Source organism: Onychostoma macrolepis, chromosome 13 (genome assembly GCF_012432095.1).
Source record: "Onychostoma macrolepis isolate SWU-2019 chromosome 13, ASM1243209v1, whole genome shotgun sequence".
NCBI lineage: Eukaryota > Metazoa > Chordata > Actinopteri > Cypriniformes > Cyprinidae > Onychostoma > Onychostoma macrolepis.
The window spans coordinates 27,753,647-27,770,821 of NC_081167.1; the positions used below are offsets into that span (position 1 = coordinate 27,753,647).

Genomic DNA, 17,175 nt, shown 5'->3' on the forward strand with positions numbered 1-17,175 from the left:
TTCAATACTTTTTAAAACCTCCATTTGCCAGTTTAACAGCTCTAAATGTTCTCCTGTAATGCCTGATGAGGTTAGAGACACCTGACAAGAGATCAGAGACCATTCCTTCATCCAGAATCACTCCAGACCCTTTAGATTCACAGCTCCATGTTGGTGCTGCTTCTCTTCAGTTCACTCGTTTTCTACAGGGTTCAGATCAGAGGACTGGAATGGCCAGCAGAAGCTTGGTTTTGTGCTCAGTGACCCATTTTTGTGTTGTTTTTGAGGTTTGTGTTTGGATTATTGTCCGGTTGGAAGATCCAAACATGGCCCATTATAAGATTTCTAACAGAGTCAGTCACTTATTGATTTTTTTTTTATTGATGTCCAGGACCTCCAGCAGAAATATAGGCCCACAACATCAAAAATACAGCAGTATATTTCATTGTACACATGGGGTACTTTTTATCCCTGTGTTCACCAAACCCATCTTGAGTGTTTGCTGCTAAAAAGCTCATTTTTTAGCTTCATCTGACCATAGAAGCCAGTCCCATTTGAAGTTCCAGTCGTGTCTGATAACTGAATATGCTGGAGTTTGTTTTTGGATGAGCGAGGAGGATTTTTCTTGAAACCCTCCCAAACAACATGTGATGATGTAGGTGCTGTTTGACAATGTTTTTTTTTTTTTTTTTTTAAAGTTTTCTGACCCCAAGACTCAACTATTTTCTGCAATTCTCCAGCTGTGGTCCTTGGAGAGTCTTTAGCCGCTCAAACTCTCCTTCTCACCGTGCATTAGGACGATATAGACACACGTCCTCTTCCAGGCAGTTTCGTAACATTTTATGTTGATTGGAAATTCTTAATTATTGCCCTGATGGTGGAGATGGGAATTTTCACTGCTCTAGCTCTTTTCTTAAAGCCACTTCACTAATTTGTGAAGCTCAGTTATCTTCTTTTACCAAGGGTGCCGATATTTTTGGCCATGACTGTATATGTATGTGTATATATATCACTTTATTTTATATTTATCATTAAATCAACAGACTGACAGAGCTCTAAACTATATATTAAAATATATTATTTAAATAAATATATAATATATAAATATTATATTTATAATTTTATATTTGTATTGTGTGTCTGTGTGTATTATGTAACAATTTAACTTTTGATATTTATAAAATTACATATATAATGATAGATAGATTTTTAGAATGATTAACATCTGTGTGTATATGAACAGTGTATACCACTATATATAAATAAAACATAATTAATTTAAATAATATTTTAAAATAGAAAAAAAAAATTATCTAATTGCAATTTTAATAAATTGTAATATGTGTATATGTATTACTTTAAATATACAAATATATGCATATATTTTCACATAGAAACTTTTTTTGCATTGTGGTTGTCAAAATATGAAGAAAATTGTGCTAAACAGACTTGAAATGAATGTCACCGTGTGACAAAAAAAAAGTTAATGGTTCTAAAATAGACTTTATATTCTTTATGTAAGATATAGTTTGTACTTTTTTCTTTTATATGACTTGGATTGTTTCTCATTTTGTCTGGATGCTGTTCTTGAAACGCAATTATTGATACGGAATTTTTCCAACAGACCGCGGCATGTGTGTGGATCCAGTCAGTGGGAATCGTGTATGTTTGTGTATATTTGTGTCTCTGGTCCGTGTTAATGACCCCCAGCAGCTCTGTGACTTTCACACACACACACACACACACACACACACACACACACACACACACACACACACACACACACACTCACACACACACACACACACACACACACTCTCTCACACACACACACACACACACACACACACACACACATGCTCTCACACACACACACACACTCACACACTCGCGATTTGTCATCTCTGGCACTGCTGGGTGTGTCTGTGTTTCTGTGTGAGATGTGCTCTGTTTCCTTCCACTCTTTGAAGTTCAGTGGAGCAGGACGACCCTCACCAATCACAACAATCCTGCGTCCTCCAGCATTCATCCCAGCATGCTACAGGCCGCAATTCTTTACACACAGGGCTGATGGATCACTGTTCACTCTGTGTGTGACTCTGCACTGTGTGATGCAGAATAATTCAGCTATCCAGTTAGACTTAAAGACTGTCTAAAATGTGTGCTTTCATAAGTTTCTGACTGTTGTCCCATCAGTCTCTACTTGCTTATGCCAACAAGTCGACACAGAGGAGTACAGCAAGGGTTGAGTGGGCAGCATTTGAGACCGGAGCAAAGTAGGTCTTGCTTAGTCCAGTCAAGCTAAGTCACTTTTACTTATAGCACTTTATATAATACAGAAAAACAGTGTAAATGTTGCAATTCATAAATTATGAAACACACACACACACACACACATATATATATTTATTTATTTTTTGCTATCACTCCCAGCCTAGAAACACTCATGCAGCAGCATCAACTAGTTTATGTAATTTAATGCTAAGGTAAGAAATCAAAATAAAGTGTAATTGTACATTAAAAAGTTAAAAATGAATGTATAAAAGACTTTAGTAGATTTATGGTATTAATAACTGTGGAAACGCATCATCACAGTCTGTTAAAAGCATCTAAATGTAATACAATAGTGTCAGCAATCAAGTAATTTTGAATATTAATGGTCTTTTAGGACTTTTTTAGGCTTAGACTTTTTACTACTTGCTTATTCAAGTCTGGTCCTTATTTTGTCCTAAAACATCTACTTAGACAGGATGAGATTGTCTGATTGGCGTGTAAAGTGACCATCCAGTTTTAGTTTTGACACACTGTCTATAGAAGCAGATTTATCCTAAATAAATTATACCACAATAATAGACTACCTGGAAAAAAAATATTAATATGAAAAACAGAGAACAGAAATGATTAAACGTGTTTGTCGTTTGAATTTTTGTCTTTCGCAGAAGTGGCTCAACAATCAAAAACAAAGTAGAATTTACAAGAATTAACTTGATGCAATTTTCACTCAGGAATTGCTAGTAAATTTCACAGATAATTAGAGAAATGGCAAATAACGCACTGAATTAAACTTGAAATTTAGTAGAAAAGTAGAAAGACTGAAATACTATTTTCTTGAAGAAACTACTTGGATAATCTTTGTTTTACAGTGTATACTCATGAAAATTTAGGGAAATTTTGTTAAATAATGTCAACTAACCACTAACCTCACCAAAACTGACAAATCCAGTGATTATTTTATTATCATAAGTGCTCGGCAATCTGTAAACACATTTGATTTTAAAAAATATATCAGATATTATATGTCAGCCAGTCATGCCATTTTTGTGTACAAAATACTTCACAGTGTCAGTGAACAGAGTGAAATTAACCCATTCAGTTCTCAGTGAGGCATGAAATACCATCAACAGAATGAATGTCCTTCAATTAGGTTAAATAATGAAGGTTAATTGAGGGTTAAAGTAAGCGTCTGTCACACAATGAGAGCATCAGTCTGTGTCTGTGATGGAGACGGATGGCGCTCATGCTTACACAAACACTCTTAATGAGCTTCATCAGGGGCGTCGTTTTCATTTACTCCATTACAAACACCAGTTTAGCCCATGAACGCTCTGATGAGACCTGCTAACCGTGCTGTTTTGAAGCAAATATATTTCACGTCATTGATCTGTCGCAGTGGGGAAGAGAGATTATGAAGGTTTTGGGGATTAAATGAACTCTCGTTGGCAGAACGATGGGGTGACGCTGTCATTTGATCTCTGACGGGGGGGTTCAGAGACCACCTGTCAGCTAAAGACACATGAATGATTCATGAATTCAGCAATAATCAATATCCATTTTCATTTCATGCACACTTAAACCCTTGACTAACATATTCACAATGCAAGCATTTACATTGCTGATGGAATCTGAATTATGAACATGATTTAGTTCACAAAAATTAAGCATTTTTTACACAGAATTGAATTAACATATCACAGTCACATTATTGCTTTCTTTTCTGTTCATTTGTTTGTTTTTCTTTCTTCCTTTTATTTGTTTTTGCTGGTTTGTTTCTTTTCTCTTTCTTCTGTTTCTTAACTTTTTGTTAATTTGTTTGTCCATTTCTCTCCTTTGTTCTGAATCTTAGATTGTTTTTGTTATTTCATTGTTTTATTTTCTCTATTTCTTTGTATCTTTGTTTCATTCTCAGAAATCTTTTCATGCAGACTGAAGTCTTGACTTTTTAACTTGCTAATTTCTTTTGTTCTTCATTTTGTTTGTTCTTTTAATTTCTTTTCGTTTCATGACTTTTCAATTTGTTTGTCATTTTTTCTTTAGTTTTAATTTTTAGTTGTTTTTTTTTAGTTCTTTCATTATTATGATCGCATTTTTGTTTCTTTTGTTTCTTGCTTGCTTTCTGAAAAACTGAAAGAGTTTTCATGCAGACTGAATTAACGTCATATTTTGTTTTCTCCATTTATTTGTTTGCTTATTCTTTGTTTCTTTCTTTAGTTCATTTTCTTGATTTGTTTCTGTGTTTGTTTTTGTTGGTTTAATCCATCCTTTGTTTTCTGTTCATTTGTTTGTCTTTTTCTTTAGTTCTTTCATTGTTTTTTTATTTTATTTGATCAGTTTCCTGCTATCTTTATTTCTTTCTTTTCTTTTTGGCTGGCTCTCTGTCATGCTGAGATGGATTAAGCAAGGTTGTAATACTGTATAATGCAGTCGCGATGGAGAAAAGCAGATAACTGTCTTTAAGATGTGTGTCCTTGACCCCTACCCTTGACCTCTGTCACAGGTCAGCGCTGATGTGGAGTTAAACACATATTTATTCATTGCTGTGTCTGAGATCAGGCCAGTGTGGGGGTTTATGTGTGTGTTCAGCGACATGTACACCAGTAGTCTTATTATTGTGAATAACAAGATTGAGCTAAATCTTACAATATGTTCTCTTCTGTCCCATTTACATGCCATTTGCCATTATGTGGTTCTTTTACTGTCGTTTTTGTCACTTGTTTGCTAAACTACAACACAAAATGTTCTTGTTAAATGCAGTAGGTCTGTTTGTTTCTACTGCTTTTTTTTTTTTCATCCTGCAACTAGTTTTCTCTTTGTCAGAAGTGTCTACAACATCTCCTTTCCGGTGTTTCTGACCAATCTGATCAATAACGCGCATGATGTCTGTGTTGCATAAAGCTGTAAGCATTGGCCTCGCGTCAATTTTTTTGAAACTTAAAGCAAACTTGCACTGACATTTTCCTTAAAAAAAATAAAAAAAATAAATACTTAAATGTCCTAATTTAACTAAGGCCTAATCCTGGCTTAATCTAAACCCTGTCTGTGAAAGCAGGCCCAAGTGATTTTCTGTTCTGCAATGTTTTTAAACCAATACATGCAACACTAGCACATGCACACGTAAGGCCCAGTGATATATAGTTACTGTTATTATGGACATAAAAACAGTTTTGTGTTGACACAGTACTGCCATAATGGCATTATAAGGCTGCATGTAATCATGAACATGAAAGAGTTCCTGTCCTGTGCAGGTGTTGATCAAAGAGCAGTGGATGAAAGACCTGATTGAAGACAGTGTGTTTTAATGAAGGATTGTGTGATGATGTTTCATATGCAGATATTTTCACCTCTTATTCACTGAGTTGCTTTAGTGTTTAACAGGTTTATTTGTTCAGATAATGAGCGTGTTCAGTGTTTCCATGCTCTTTTGCAGTTACACAAATCTTGTCAAGAACATGTTTGAGAGTTGAATAGTTTATGCAAAATGGTAAACTATGTTAAAATATCTTAATTTACCAGTATGTCAGTTTACATTTAAAAAGTGCATGTTGTTTTAAATGTTTTTAAAATGTAAATATTGTAATAAATACTGGTCAAAACATCCATATAAATGAATCAGTGTTGTAGTAAATTTATTCAACATTACAAATTACAGTAATTTATAGCATAATGTTCTGTATAATGCTGATTGTTTATTTATGTATATATGTGTGTGTGTGTGTATATATATGCAATATGGTAATTGTTTCATTTTGTAATTTTCAGCAAGAATTTTTCATGTTTTTTGCATTAATTACTTAATTCTAAAGTAAGTTCTTGACATATTTGATCTCCTGATCACTACAAAACAGCACAGAAACGCACCAAGCGCACACACACTGTCATTATTTGAACAAATAAACCTGACAAAATATATGTTCCTATTATTTTTCATTTAGGGGTGAATTATGTCCCGGACATGTTTTTATGAGATTCACACATTTGCATGAGCGTGTTTATGTGTGTGGCATGTATTGCCATGATTTTGGCTATGTTTGCATCATGCCTACATGTTAATCCCGTGTGTGTCTTTATGCAGAGCTGCCAGAGAACTGGACAGACACACGGGAGACACTGCTGGAGGGGATGGTCTTTCAGCTGAAGTATCTGGGCATGACGCTGGTGGAGGAACCCAAAGGAGAAGAGCTCTCAGCTGCTGCTGTCAAGAGAATCGTTGCCACAGTAAGACAAACATACATCACCAGCCAATGAAAGACTGAAATGAATGACAGGGCAGAATGACTGCACTTTTTAAGTGTAGTCATTCTGCTTTCTTCTGAGGCCTAAAATATGCTTTATTGTCCTCAAGTAGGATGATCCTGGAGTTTCTGTTTCTGTCATCTTAACCAGACTGCCATACACTCAGAAAAATAAAGGTTCCAAAAGGGGGTTTTGCAAAGATGCCATAGAAGAGCCATTTGTGTTTCGTTTCAATGAACAGGTCTTAAAAGAACTGTTTTACTTAGTGTGAAGAACTTTTTAATCCTCTAAAGAACCTTTTTCCACTGTAAAAACCCTTTTGTGCAATTGAAAGGTTCCATGGATTTTAAAGGTTCTTCGTGGAACCATCAATGCCAATAAAAAAAACCTTTATTGTAAAGAGTGTAAGGGAAAAATGCAACAAAAGTGGAGATTTTGATGCATTTAAGTAACATACACAGCTCTATTGTGTCTCTTTATGCTTTGTAAGTGGTACTAATGGGAGTGTGTGTGTGTGTCTCAGGAGATTTCTGGGTGGGGTTCTGTGTTTCAACAGGCTAGATCCTGTCATGACATAATGTTGTTTGGAGGTTATTAAACACTTCACATTGTTGCGATTCAGCAGTAAAAATCAGTTGCATACTGAATGGACTGCGCAAGCCTGTGTGTGAGTCAGTGCACTCAAAGCCAGATGTGAAATCTCTACCTACTTGATCACTTACTTTTGACTATAAATGTAACTGATTGTTTGACTTGCTGCAGATGATGTATAAGAAACAAATGACAGTGCTACCTTTAGCTTAGCAGCTGTTTAATTGCCAACAGCGAAGCCTTCTAGCAGCCAAATTGTGAAGGATAAATGATGCTGTGTTCTTCAGTGTACAGTTATCAGTAATTGTGACTTATCAGGGTATGACCTTCTGAATTCACTTAAAATATTAGGTGAAAATAAAGCATTTAAATGTGTGTGTGTGTGTGTATGAAGAGTTCATTTGCAAAATTTTATTAATTTTTTTTCCAGAAATCACGTTTTTTTTATTGCGCATTCCAAGTAATATCAATCAAACTGCAGTTGGGTTGTTTTGATTAAGTAGTAATAACTTAAACAAATACAGGTAATTTCCAAAATTAAAGTTCATTGAAAGTATTTTTTTTTTACATATTAAAAGTTAGTTTTATAGCAAAAGCAGATAACTCCACATTTCATGTTTTAGAGTTAAAAAAAAAAAACGTTTCAGCTTTTATTTTCCTTTTACGCCCGAAGAAGATATCACAGGTTCATCAAGTTTGTTGAAATGATCCATCCTCGATCACTTTAGTCAGCTTTGATGAAACTCCTCTCAGCTAGCACGTCTTTTCAAAGTGAAAGTAGCATTGTCACCTGACCTGAATACAGCGCGCTGATTTACTAAACTGGACTTATCGGCTTTTGTTCAAAAACAACAATGGCACTTGTCGGCTTCTGTAGTAAAACGTGAACTTGCGATGTCTTGAAACAATACCGGCTTTTGGACAATACCGGCTTTTTTGACCAAAAGTGTTTGGGGTTCAGGTCGTGCTATATGTGGAGAATAATGCATCAGCAAATTTATTTTTTAAAGTGGCGTATATATGTTGCGGTCCTACTCACCCCGCGACGAGCGGGATTCGAACCGCGGTCTCCAGTGTGGGAGGTGGGCGCTCTAACAAGGAGGCTAAAGGCCAAGGCCAAGGCCACCAGCGTCAGTCGCTAGTCAGACCTCTGCTATCAGAAAGAAGAAGGGAAAAAAAAAAACCTTTAAAAACCCCAAAAAATATTTTGGTGAGATTAATCGCATCCAAAATAAAAGTTTTTGGTCACATAATATATGTGTGTGTACTGTGTATATTTATTATGTATATATAAATACACACACATGCATGTGTATATTTTAAAGAAAAATGTGTTATGTTTATATATTAAATATATTTATATATAATATAAATTATATGAATATAAATATATACATGTAAATATATGTAAATATTTTCTAAATATATACTGTATGTGTTTGTATTTATATATACATAATAAATATACACAGTACACACACATGTACAGGTGCATCTAAATAAATTAGAATGTCGTGGAAAAGTTCATTTATTTCAGTAATTCACCTCAAATTGTGAAACTCGTGTATTAAATAAATTCAGTGCACACAGACTGAAGTAGCTTAAGTCTTTGGTTCTTTTAATTGTGATGATTTTGGCTCACATTTAACAAAAACCCAAACAAATCTCAACAAATTAGAACATTTTTAGTGAATTGTTGGCCTTCTGGAAAGTATGTTCATTTACTGTATATGTACTCAATACTTGGTAGGGGCTCCTTTTGCTTTAATTACTGCCTCAATTCGGCGTGGCATGGAGGTGATCAGTTTGTGGCACTGCTGAGGTGGGATGGAAGCCCAGGTTTCTTTGACAGTGGCCTTCAGCTCATCTGCATTTCTTGGTCTCTTGTTTCTCATTTTCCTCTTGACAATACCCCATAGATTCTCTCTGGGGTTCAGGTCTGGTGAGTTTGCTGACCAGTCAAGCACACCAACACCATTGTCATTTAACCAACTTTTGGTGCTTTTGGCAGTGTGGGCAGGTGCCAAATCCTGCTGGAAAATGAAATCAGCATCTTTAAAAAGCTGGTCAGCAGAAGGAAGCATGAGGTGCTCCAAAATGTCTTGGTAAACGGGTGCAGTGACTTTGGTTTTCAAAAAACACAATGGACCAACACCAGCAGATGACATTGCACCCCAAATCATCACAGACTGTGGAAACTTAACACTGGACTTCAAGCAACTTGGGCTATGAGCTTCTCCACCCTTCCTCCAGACTCTAGGACCTTGGTTTCCAAATGAAATACAAAACTTGCTCTCATCTGAAAAGAGGACTTTGTACCACTGGGCAACTGTCCAGTTCTTCTTCTCCTTAGCCCAGGTAAGACGCCTCTGACGTTGTCTGTGGTTCAGGAGAGGACAACTGTAGCCAAATTCCTTGACACGTCTGTGTGTGGTGGCTCTTGATGCCTTGACCCCAGCCTCAGAACTCAACTTCATTCCTTGTGAAGTTCACTCAAATTCTTGAATCGATTTTGCTTGACAATCAAGTCAAGTCAAGTCACCTTTATTTATATAGCGCTTTTAACAATAAAGATTGTGTCAAAGCACTTAACAGTATCAAATTGGAGGATAGAGTGTCAGTAATGTATAATGATAAGATTAAACACTCAATTTTCAGTTAAAGGCATTTCATTATTGAATTCAGAGATGTCATTGTCTAGCTCACTTTAGTTTAAATAGTATCTGTGCAATCAAATTGACGATAATCGCTAGAAATTAAGTGTCCCCAACTGAGCAAGCCAGAGGCGACAGCGGCAAGGAACCAAAACTCCCTCCGAGACAGAATGGAGAAAAAAACCTTGGGAGAAACCAGGCTCAGTCGGGGGCCAGTTCTCCTCTGACCAGACGAAACCCGCAGTTCAAAAGTTTATATTTCTATTTTAATTTTGTTGCAATTTCTAACAATAGTAGTATTAAGTAGTTAGGTATTTTATTATATTTTTAGTTATATTGTATTTAATCGAGGTTTTCGCTGGGGATATGTCTCTGGGGGTCATCTGGGTGTCCTGGTCTCCGCTGACGATCAGGGCTGTAGACATCATCTCTTGGTGCTGATCCACCATCTGATCGGATACGGACTGAGAAACAGAATAGGAAAGAAACAGACAAATATTAGCGTAGATGCCATTCTACTTACGATGTAATGAGTACATCGTGTGTTATGGGGAGTGTTCCCGGTTCCGGTTGATCTAATTAATGCAGCCTAACAATCCTTTAACGGATTTGAATAATAGAAGCTGCCGAACAGTGTTAGGTAGACTGTTCCAGAGTTTGGGTGCTAAATAGGAATAGGATCTGCCGCCCGCAGTCGATTTTTATATTCTAGGTATTATCAAATGCAGAGTTTTGAGAACGCAGTGGATGTGGAGGACTATAGCGTGATGAGAGCTCGCTCAAGTACTGAGGAGCTAAGCCATTCAGGGCTTTTTAAGTAATTAACAAGATTTTAAAATCTATCCGATGTTTGATAGGGAGCCAGTGCAGTGTTGACAGAACCGGGCTAATATGGTCATATTTCCTGGTTCTAGTAAGGACTCTAGCGGCTGCATTTTGAACTAACTGTAGTTTGTTGATCAAGCGTGCAGAACAACCACCCAATAAAGCATTACAATAATCTAACCTTGAGGTCATAAACGCATGAATTAACATTTCTGCATTTGATGTTGAGAGCATAGGTCGCAATTTAGATATGCTTTTGAGATGAAAAAACGCAGTTTTACAGATGCTAGAAACATCTGTACAATCCTCATAAGGCTGCGGTTCTCTCGGTTGGTTGTGCATCTTTCTCTTCCACACTTTTTCCTTCCACTCAACTTTCTGTTAACATGCTTGGATACAGCACTCTGTGAACAGCCAGCTTCTTTGGCAATGAATGCTTGTGGCTTACCCTCCTTGTGAAGGGTGTCAATGATTGTCTTCTGGACAACTGTCATATCAGCAGTCTTTCCCATAATTGTGTAGCCTAGTGAACCAAACTGAGAGATCATTTTGAAGGCTCAGTAAACCTTTGCAGGTGTTTTGAGTTGATTAACTGATTGGCATGTCACCATATTCTAATTTGTTGAGATCGTGAATTGGTGGGTTTTTGTTAAATGTGAGCCAAAATCATCACAATTAAAAGAACCAAAGACTTGAACTACTTCAGTCGGTGTGAATTGAATTTATTTAATACACAAGTTTCACAATTTGAGTTGAATTACTGAAATAAATGAACTTTTCCACGACATTCTAATTTATTGAGATGCACCTGTATTATGTTACCAAAAACTTTTATTTTGGATGCGACTAATCGTGATTAATCTTTTGACAGCACTAAATATGTAAAAAATATATATATATATATATATATATATATATATATATATATATATATATATATATATATATATATATATATATATATATATATATATATGGTAACACTTTACAATAAGGTTCATTAGTTAACTACATTAGTTAACATTAACTAATAATAAATTGCACTTATACAGGGTTTATTAATCTTTGTTAATGTTAATTTCAACATTTACTAATACATTATTAAAATCTTGTTAACATTAGTTAATGCACTGTGAACTAACATGAACTAACAATGAACATCTGTATTTTTATTAACTAACGTTAGCGAAGATTAGTAAATACAGTAACAAATGTATTGCTCATGGTTAGTTCATGTTAGTTAATACATTAACTAATGTTTAACTAATGAACCTTATTGTAAAGTGTTACCATATATATATATATATATATATATATATATATATATATATATATATATATATATATATATATATATATATATATATATATATATATAGTATATGTGAAGGGTTAATTTGCAAAAACATGTTTTTCATTGTGCATTCCAATTAATCTCAATCAAACTGCAGTTGGGTTATTTTGGTTAGGTTAAAAAATAACAAAAAAATACAGATAACCAACACAATAACACGCAATAAAAACATAACACAATAAAAACATGATTTTTGAAAATGTTAAAAAAACGGAGTTATCTGTTTTTGCAAATAAACTCTTGAGATATATATATATATCTTAACATCTAATATGCAGTGTTATTTTAGTATTACTTATATGTGACCCTGGACGACAAAACGTGTCGTCTAATGACACGTCTTAAGTGTCAATTTTTCGAAATTGAGATTTATACATCATATGAAAACTGAATAAACTTTCCATTGATGTATGGTTTATTAGGATTGGACAATATTTGGCTGAGATACAACTATTTGAAAATCTGGAATCTGAGGGTGCAAAAAAATCAAAATATTGAGAAAATCGCCTTTAAAGTTGTCCAAATGAAGTTCTTAGCAATGCATATTACTAATCAAAAATTAAGTTTTGATACATTTACAGTAAGAAATTTACAAAATATCTTCATATCCTAATGATTTTTGGCATAAAAGAAAAATGGATTTTTGGCTATTGCTACAAATATACCCCAGCGACTTAAGACTGGATTTGTGGTCCAGGGTCACATATATTATTATCATAGTATTTATAAATTTTTTTGAATACAGTCTATGGGTGAGATTCAAAACAGCAGGCCTAGTGAGACTGACTTTGTTTAAAGGGGATTAAAAAATGAGGAGTGGGTGGATTTTTATTATTGTAGGGTGGTTGTGTTCACACACTGCCAACACACATTTATGTCCAAACACCATGTAAAAGTGGATTTTGCATAATAGGTGCCCTTTAAGCATATTTTATTTCATTTTGTTTATTTCGGGCAACAACAATTTTTTTTTCAATCTGATTTTTATATTTTATTTTAAATTGCCTTATTTTAGTTAAAGAAAGTTTTTTAAATATATTTAGTAAACAATAACAATAATATGCTCATTGTCCGAGATGCTGAAAAAACTAAAATCTCATTTCTAAAGGCCTCCAAAATCCGATGGAAAATGGAAAATCATTTGATATGTCCAGCAGGACAGTTTGATAAAGCTGTGTTTTCTGTCTCTCTCTCGCAGGCTAAAGCTGGTGGGAAGAAGCTTCAGAAGGTGACGCTGAAGGTTTCTCCTCGAGGGATTATTCTCTACGACAGTGTATCAAACCAGCTAATAGAGAATGTGTCTATATACAGGTGAGTCACCTGCGGCCATTTGTCATGTTGCCATGTCTGACACTGAGTCTGTGCTGTCTGTCTCTAGGGATGGAAATCGTCAGGAATGTAGTGATTCTGCTTCAGGTTTCATAATGGTCATTATCCATAATGCTTCATAATGGTTCCCTTAACAACCGAAAACTAGGGCCCAATAATTGGTCCCAAATATATAAACCCAAATACTAGTGTTGTCAAAAGACCCGGTACTTCGGTACCAAGTCGGTACTAAAAAAGTGAAAACGTCACGGTACCAGGTTTTTTTAAGTACCGGTGGTACCGAGTACCCGGTCAACCCGGTTCTTGACGCGTACGGCCCGATGATTTCCGCGATGCAGAAAACGCGGATGGAATCCAGTTATAAAAACGGAATTTACAGTTTAGCACGGAATGTCACGGAGTTTGTCAAAGTTTGGATGAATTAATCAAAAGTAGGTCATTGCACTTAAATCAAATGGCGACGTGGACTAGTATCTGTAAATATTAAGCTGCAAAAGTCGATTCAAATATGAATCCCGCATGTTCTGCGAGTCTCTGTGTGAGTGAATGAATGGCAGAGACGCGCGGTTTTCTTTTTTACTACATACACTGAAGCGCGCCTGATGCTCGCGGTGATTCATCATCTGCCGTCTCAATGAGGACATAAATACATAAACAACATCTACAGAACCCTCGCGAGCATTTTACCGTTTCATTGAGTAAAACCAGCGTCATATCATATAGCTACACAGAAATGTAAAGGTATTCACGGCAACCCGTCAAAATAAAAGTTCATCTTAAAGACATTGTGCCAGAAATATAATTTTACATATATATAATTTTTAATTTATTTTTATCTTTTAAAGAAGTCACAATATTTCTTCCATAGTTTAATTTTAATAGTAAATCCCTTTATTTACCAAAACAATACAATGTGTTTAAATTTAATTAATTAAAAGACAAATTAAATTTGGGTGAAACTTGTTTAATGTTTTTCATACTTTTATTACTTATGAAAACTTGAAACACAATTTAAATAAAGTATAAAGAATGGCATTGATTTTTGTACATTTTATTTTTGTTTGACTTTATTAAAATAGTGTGTTTTTTAATTAGCATGTGGTACCGAAATTGTTACCGAGAACCGTGGATTTTGACTGGTATCGGTACCGAATACTGAAATTTTGGTACCGTGACAACACTACCAAATACTATTATATACTACTAATACAATACTACTAATACTATATACACATACACATACACATACACATATACATACACACACACACACACACACACGCATACTTGAATTTGTGGTTTACGGGGACTTTCCATAGGCATAATGGTTTTTATACTGTACAAACTGTATGTGCTATTGCCCTACACCAAACCCTACACCTAAACCTTTTTTTTTTTAATGTATATATGTGTGTATATATATGTATATGTATATATATTTTTATGTATATATATATTAGAGGTCGACCGATTCATCGGTTTTGCCGATTTGCGGCAATCAACTATCGGTTATCGGCAAAAATCCATGCCGATAGTTTTCCAGTTTGCAGCCGTTGCTGGAGTGGCTGAGAAGGGTCCGCTGGCATTATACAGTACGAGAGCGGCCTCTAGAGGCGGAAATCACTGACAGCACGTGTTGTTTATTTTGACACATGACACTGTGCGCTGCACAGAGCGGTAAACTCCAGACTCGCATTTAAATACAGCCGACAGAAAAGCCTGCTGCGGAACAGAGCGCCATTCACCTAGTTTTCTATTAAATTACATTCTGTTGTGCCAAATCATTGTGAATGTACATAATGACTTCACCCTAGGCTATAAATGATGTATTGTGCATTTTTCAGCAAAACGTTTGTCTTTCTGTGGCTCTAATAAAGTCTGTATGCTTCATATAGAGAGCTGTAATAGATCGCTATTTCTCTTTCCGCTTGCTCTTTTTTTTTTAAACGCCGAACTTCAAACTCATTTATGCCACATTGTTAATTCTTGAAGCAAACTTATGTCCGTTTGGTGATTAAATAAATTGTTTTAGACCGCCACTTGATTTGAACGCAAAGCGTCTGGTGTGTGTGTGTGTGTGTGTGTGTGAGATATCTCGGAGTTCTCCTAGACGCAGCACTGCGCTTTTGCCCGGTGTGTGACTAACTTTTCTTTTTTTTTTTTTTGATTAGATAATCATCAAGTGTTAAAAAATAGAAGCAAATAAAGTGTGTGAGTACACATACAATATCCATATGTATGTAATTTTAATGCTATGGCCTTGTGTAGATATTTAAAAATGGCCATCTTTAAGCATGACTGTTGAAATTAAATGGTAACACTTAACAATAAGAGTCCATTCGTAGCATTAATGAAAACTGTAGAAGTATTGTTCCTTGTTAGAGTGTTCATTTCAACATTCACTATTAGCTACTAATAGGCTACATTTTTAAATTTTAAAGTTTCTTTAAGTTTCTTAACATTAGCAAACTATGAAATAACTTTATTGATCAATATAGTAAATAATATTAATATTTTTATTCATTTACAAAGTATGGTTCAGTACTGTTAGTGCTTTTAAAAAAAAGAAAAAAAAAAGTAAAGCACTAGCTTTCTTTCAGTATTCATTTTGAAAACTATCGGTTGATTAATCGGTATCAGCCAGCGTGGTCCAACCTAGCTATCGGTATCGGTAAAATCCACTATCGGTCGACCTCTAATATACAGTATTTGTATGTGTATGCATTTATGTATGTGTGTGTGTGTGTGTGTCTGTATAGATATTTGTATATGTATATAAAAAGTTTTTAAATGATCAAAATCATTGTGATATATATGATGTTCAAAGAATTGCATATATATATATATATATATATATATATATATATGATTCACCCCATCTCTCTTGCAATAAAAAAGAAAGGATTTTTTGTTGCCCGCTGAAAACCTGCCATCCATCATTTAGGGCTGTGCAACCTCAAGATTGCTGTGTTTTCATACAGGCAGAGAGAGAGAGATGTTTGTGTCAGGATGCTCTATCGATCTGTTTTAGTGTCTCTGAGGCTTAGACAGACACTCTCTGACCTCACCTGGGACCGCAGCTATTATTGGAAGCTCACACGCGCTCAGGCAGCGACTGTGGTGTGTGTGATGAATAAACATGAGAGAGGTGTCGCCCAGCTGGTCTCTCCACTCCAATTACACCACCGGTGATACTCCAATCATGTGGCTAATTTTCATGAAAACTTATCCAGGTTTCAATTCACCCTAAAATCAAAAAGAAAAAATAAGAAATTATGTTCTGAAAATGAAGCCTACATGTAGATCCAATAAGATGGTTTGCATTGTGATATTGTTTTCATGACAAATATGCAAATTTTCTCTTACAAAGTTAAATTGTATGTTAATGTAGTAATTTTGTGAAATTACAATATACTCTGTATATTCTTTTGTTGGTTTTGATTGCTTCTATTGTCGTCATTGGTAAGTTGCTTTGGATAAAACCGTCTGCTAAATGACTGAATATATACATTTATTTTTTTAAATACTACCTATAAGTTTTGAATGGTTTCCGTATCCACAAAAATATTTATAAATGGCAGCAAAAAAAGAAAAGAAAAAACAATTAAATAAATGTGTGTGTGTGTGTGTGTGTGTATATATATATATATATATATATATATATATATATATGTGTATATATTAGTGCTGTCAATCGAATAAAAAAAAAAAACTAACTAATCGCGATTAATTCCACCTAACATTAAAGTTTTTAAATATACTTTTATATTGCAATAATTTCACATTCAATCTTCAAATTAATGTACAAACAACATAAAGACGGTACATTTTTAATATTTGTTTAATGCCTTTATTTTTATGACTGAAGGCCAGTATCACTGATTCCAATTAATACTGATTTCCCTATAAAAAATGTTTCCCCCTAATATTTAA

General features: G+C 34.8%; 1 protein-coding gene across 1 annotated transcript in view; it reads left to right on the plus strand.

The window, feature by feature from the left end:
- Positions 1-17,175, plus strand: part of ldlrap1b (low density lipoprotein receptor adaptor protein 1b) — a 52,855-nt gene that overhangs the window by 17,380 nt on the left and 18,300 nt on the right. The window contains exons 2-3 of the mRNA XM_058796224.1: positions 6,329-6,471; positions 13,112-13,224. Of these exons, the coding sequence (XP_058652207.1) occupies positions 6,329-6,471; positions 13,112-13,224 (256 nt within the window). The remainder of the gene's footprint in view (positions 1-6,328; positions 6,472-13,111; positions 13,225-17,175) is intronic.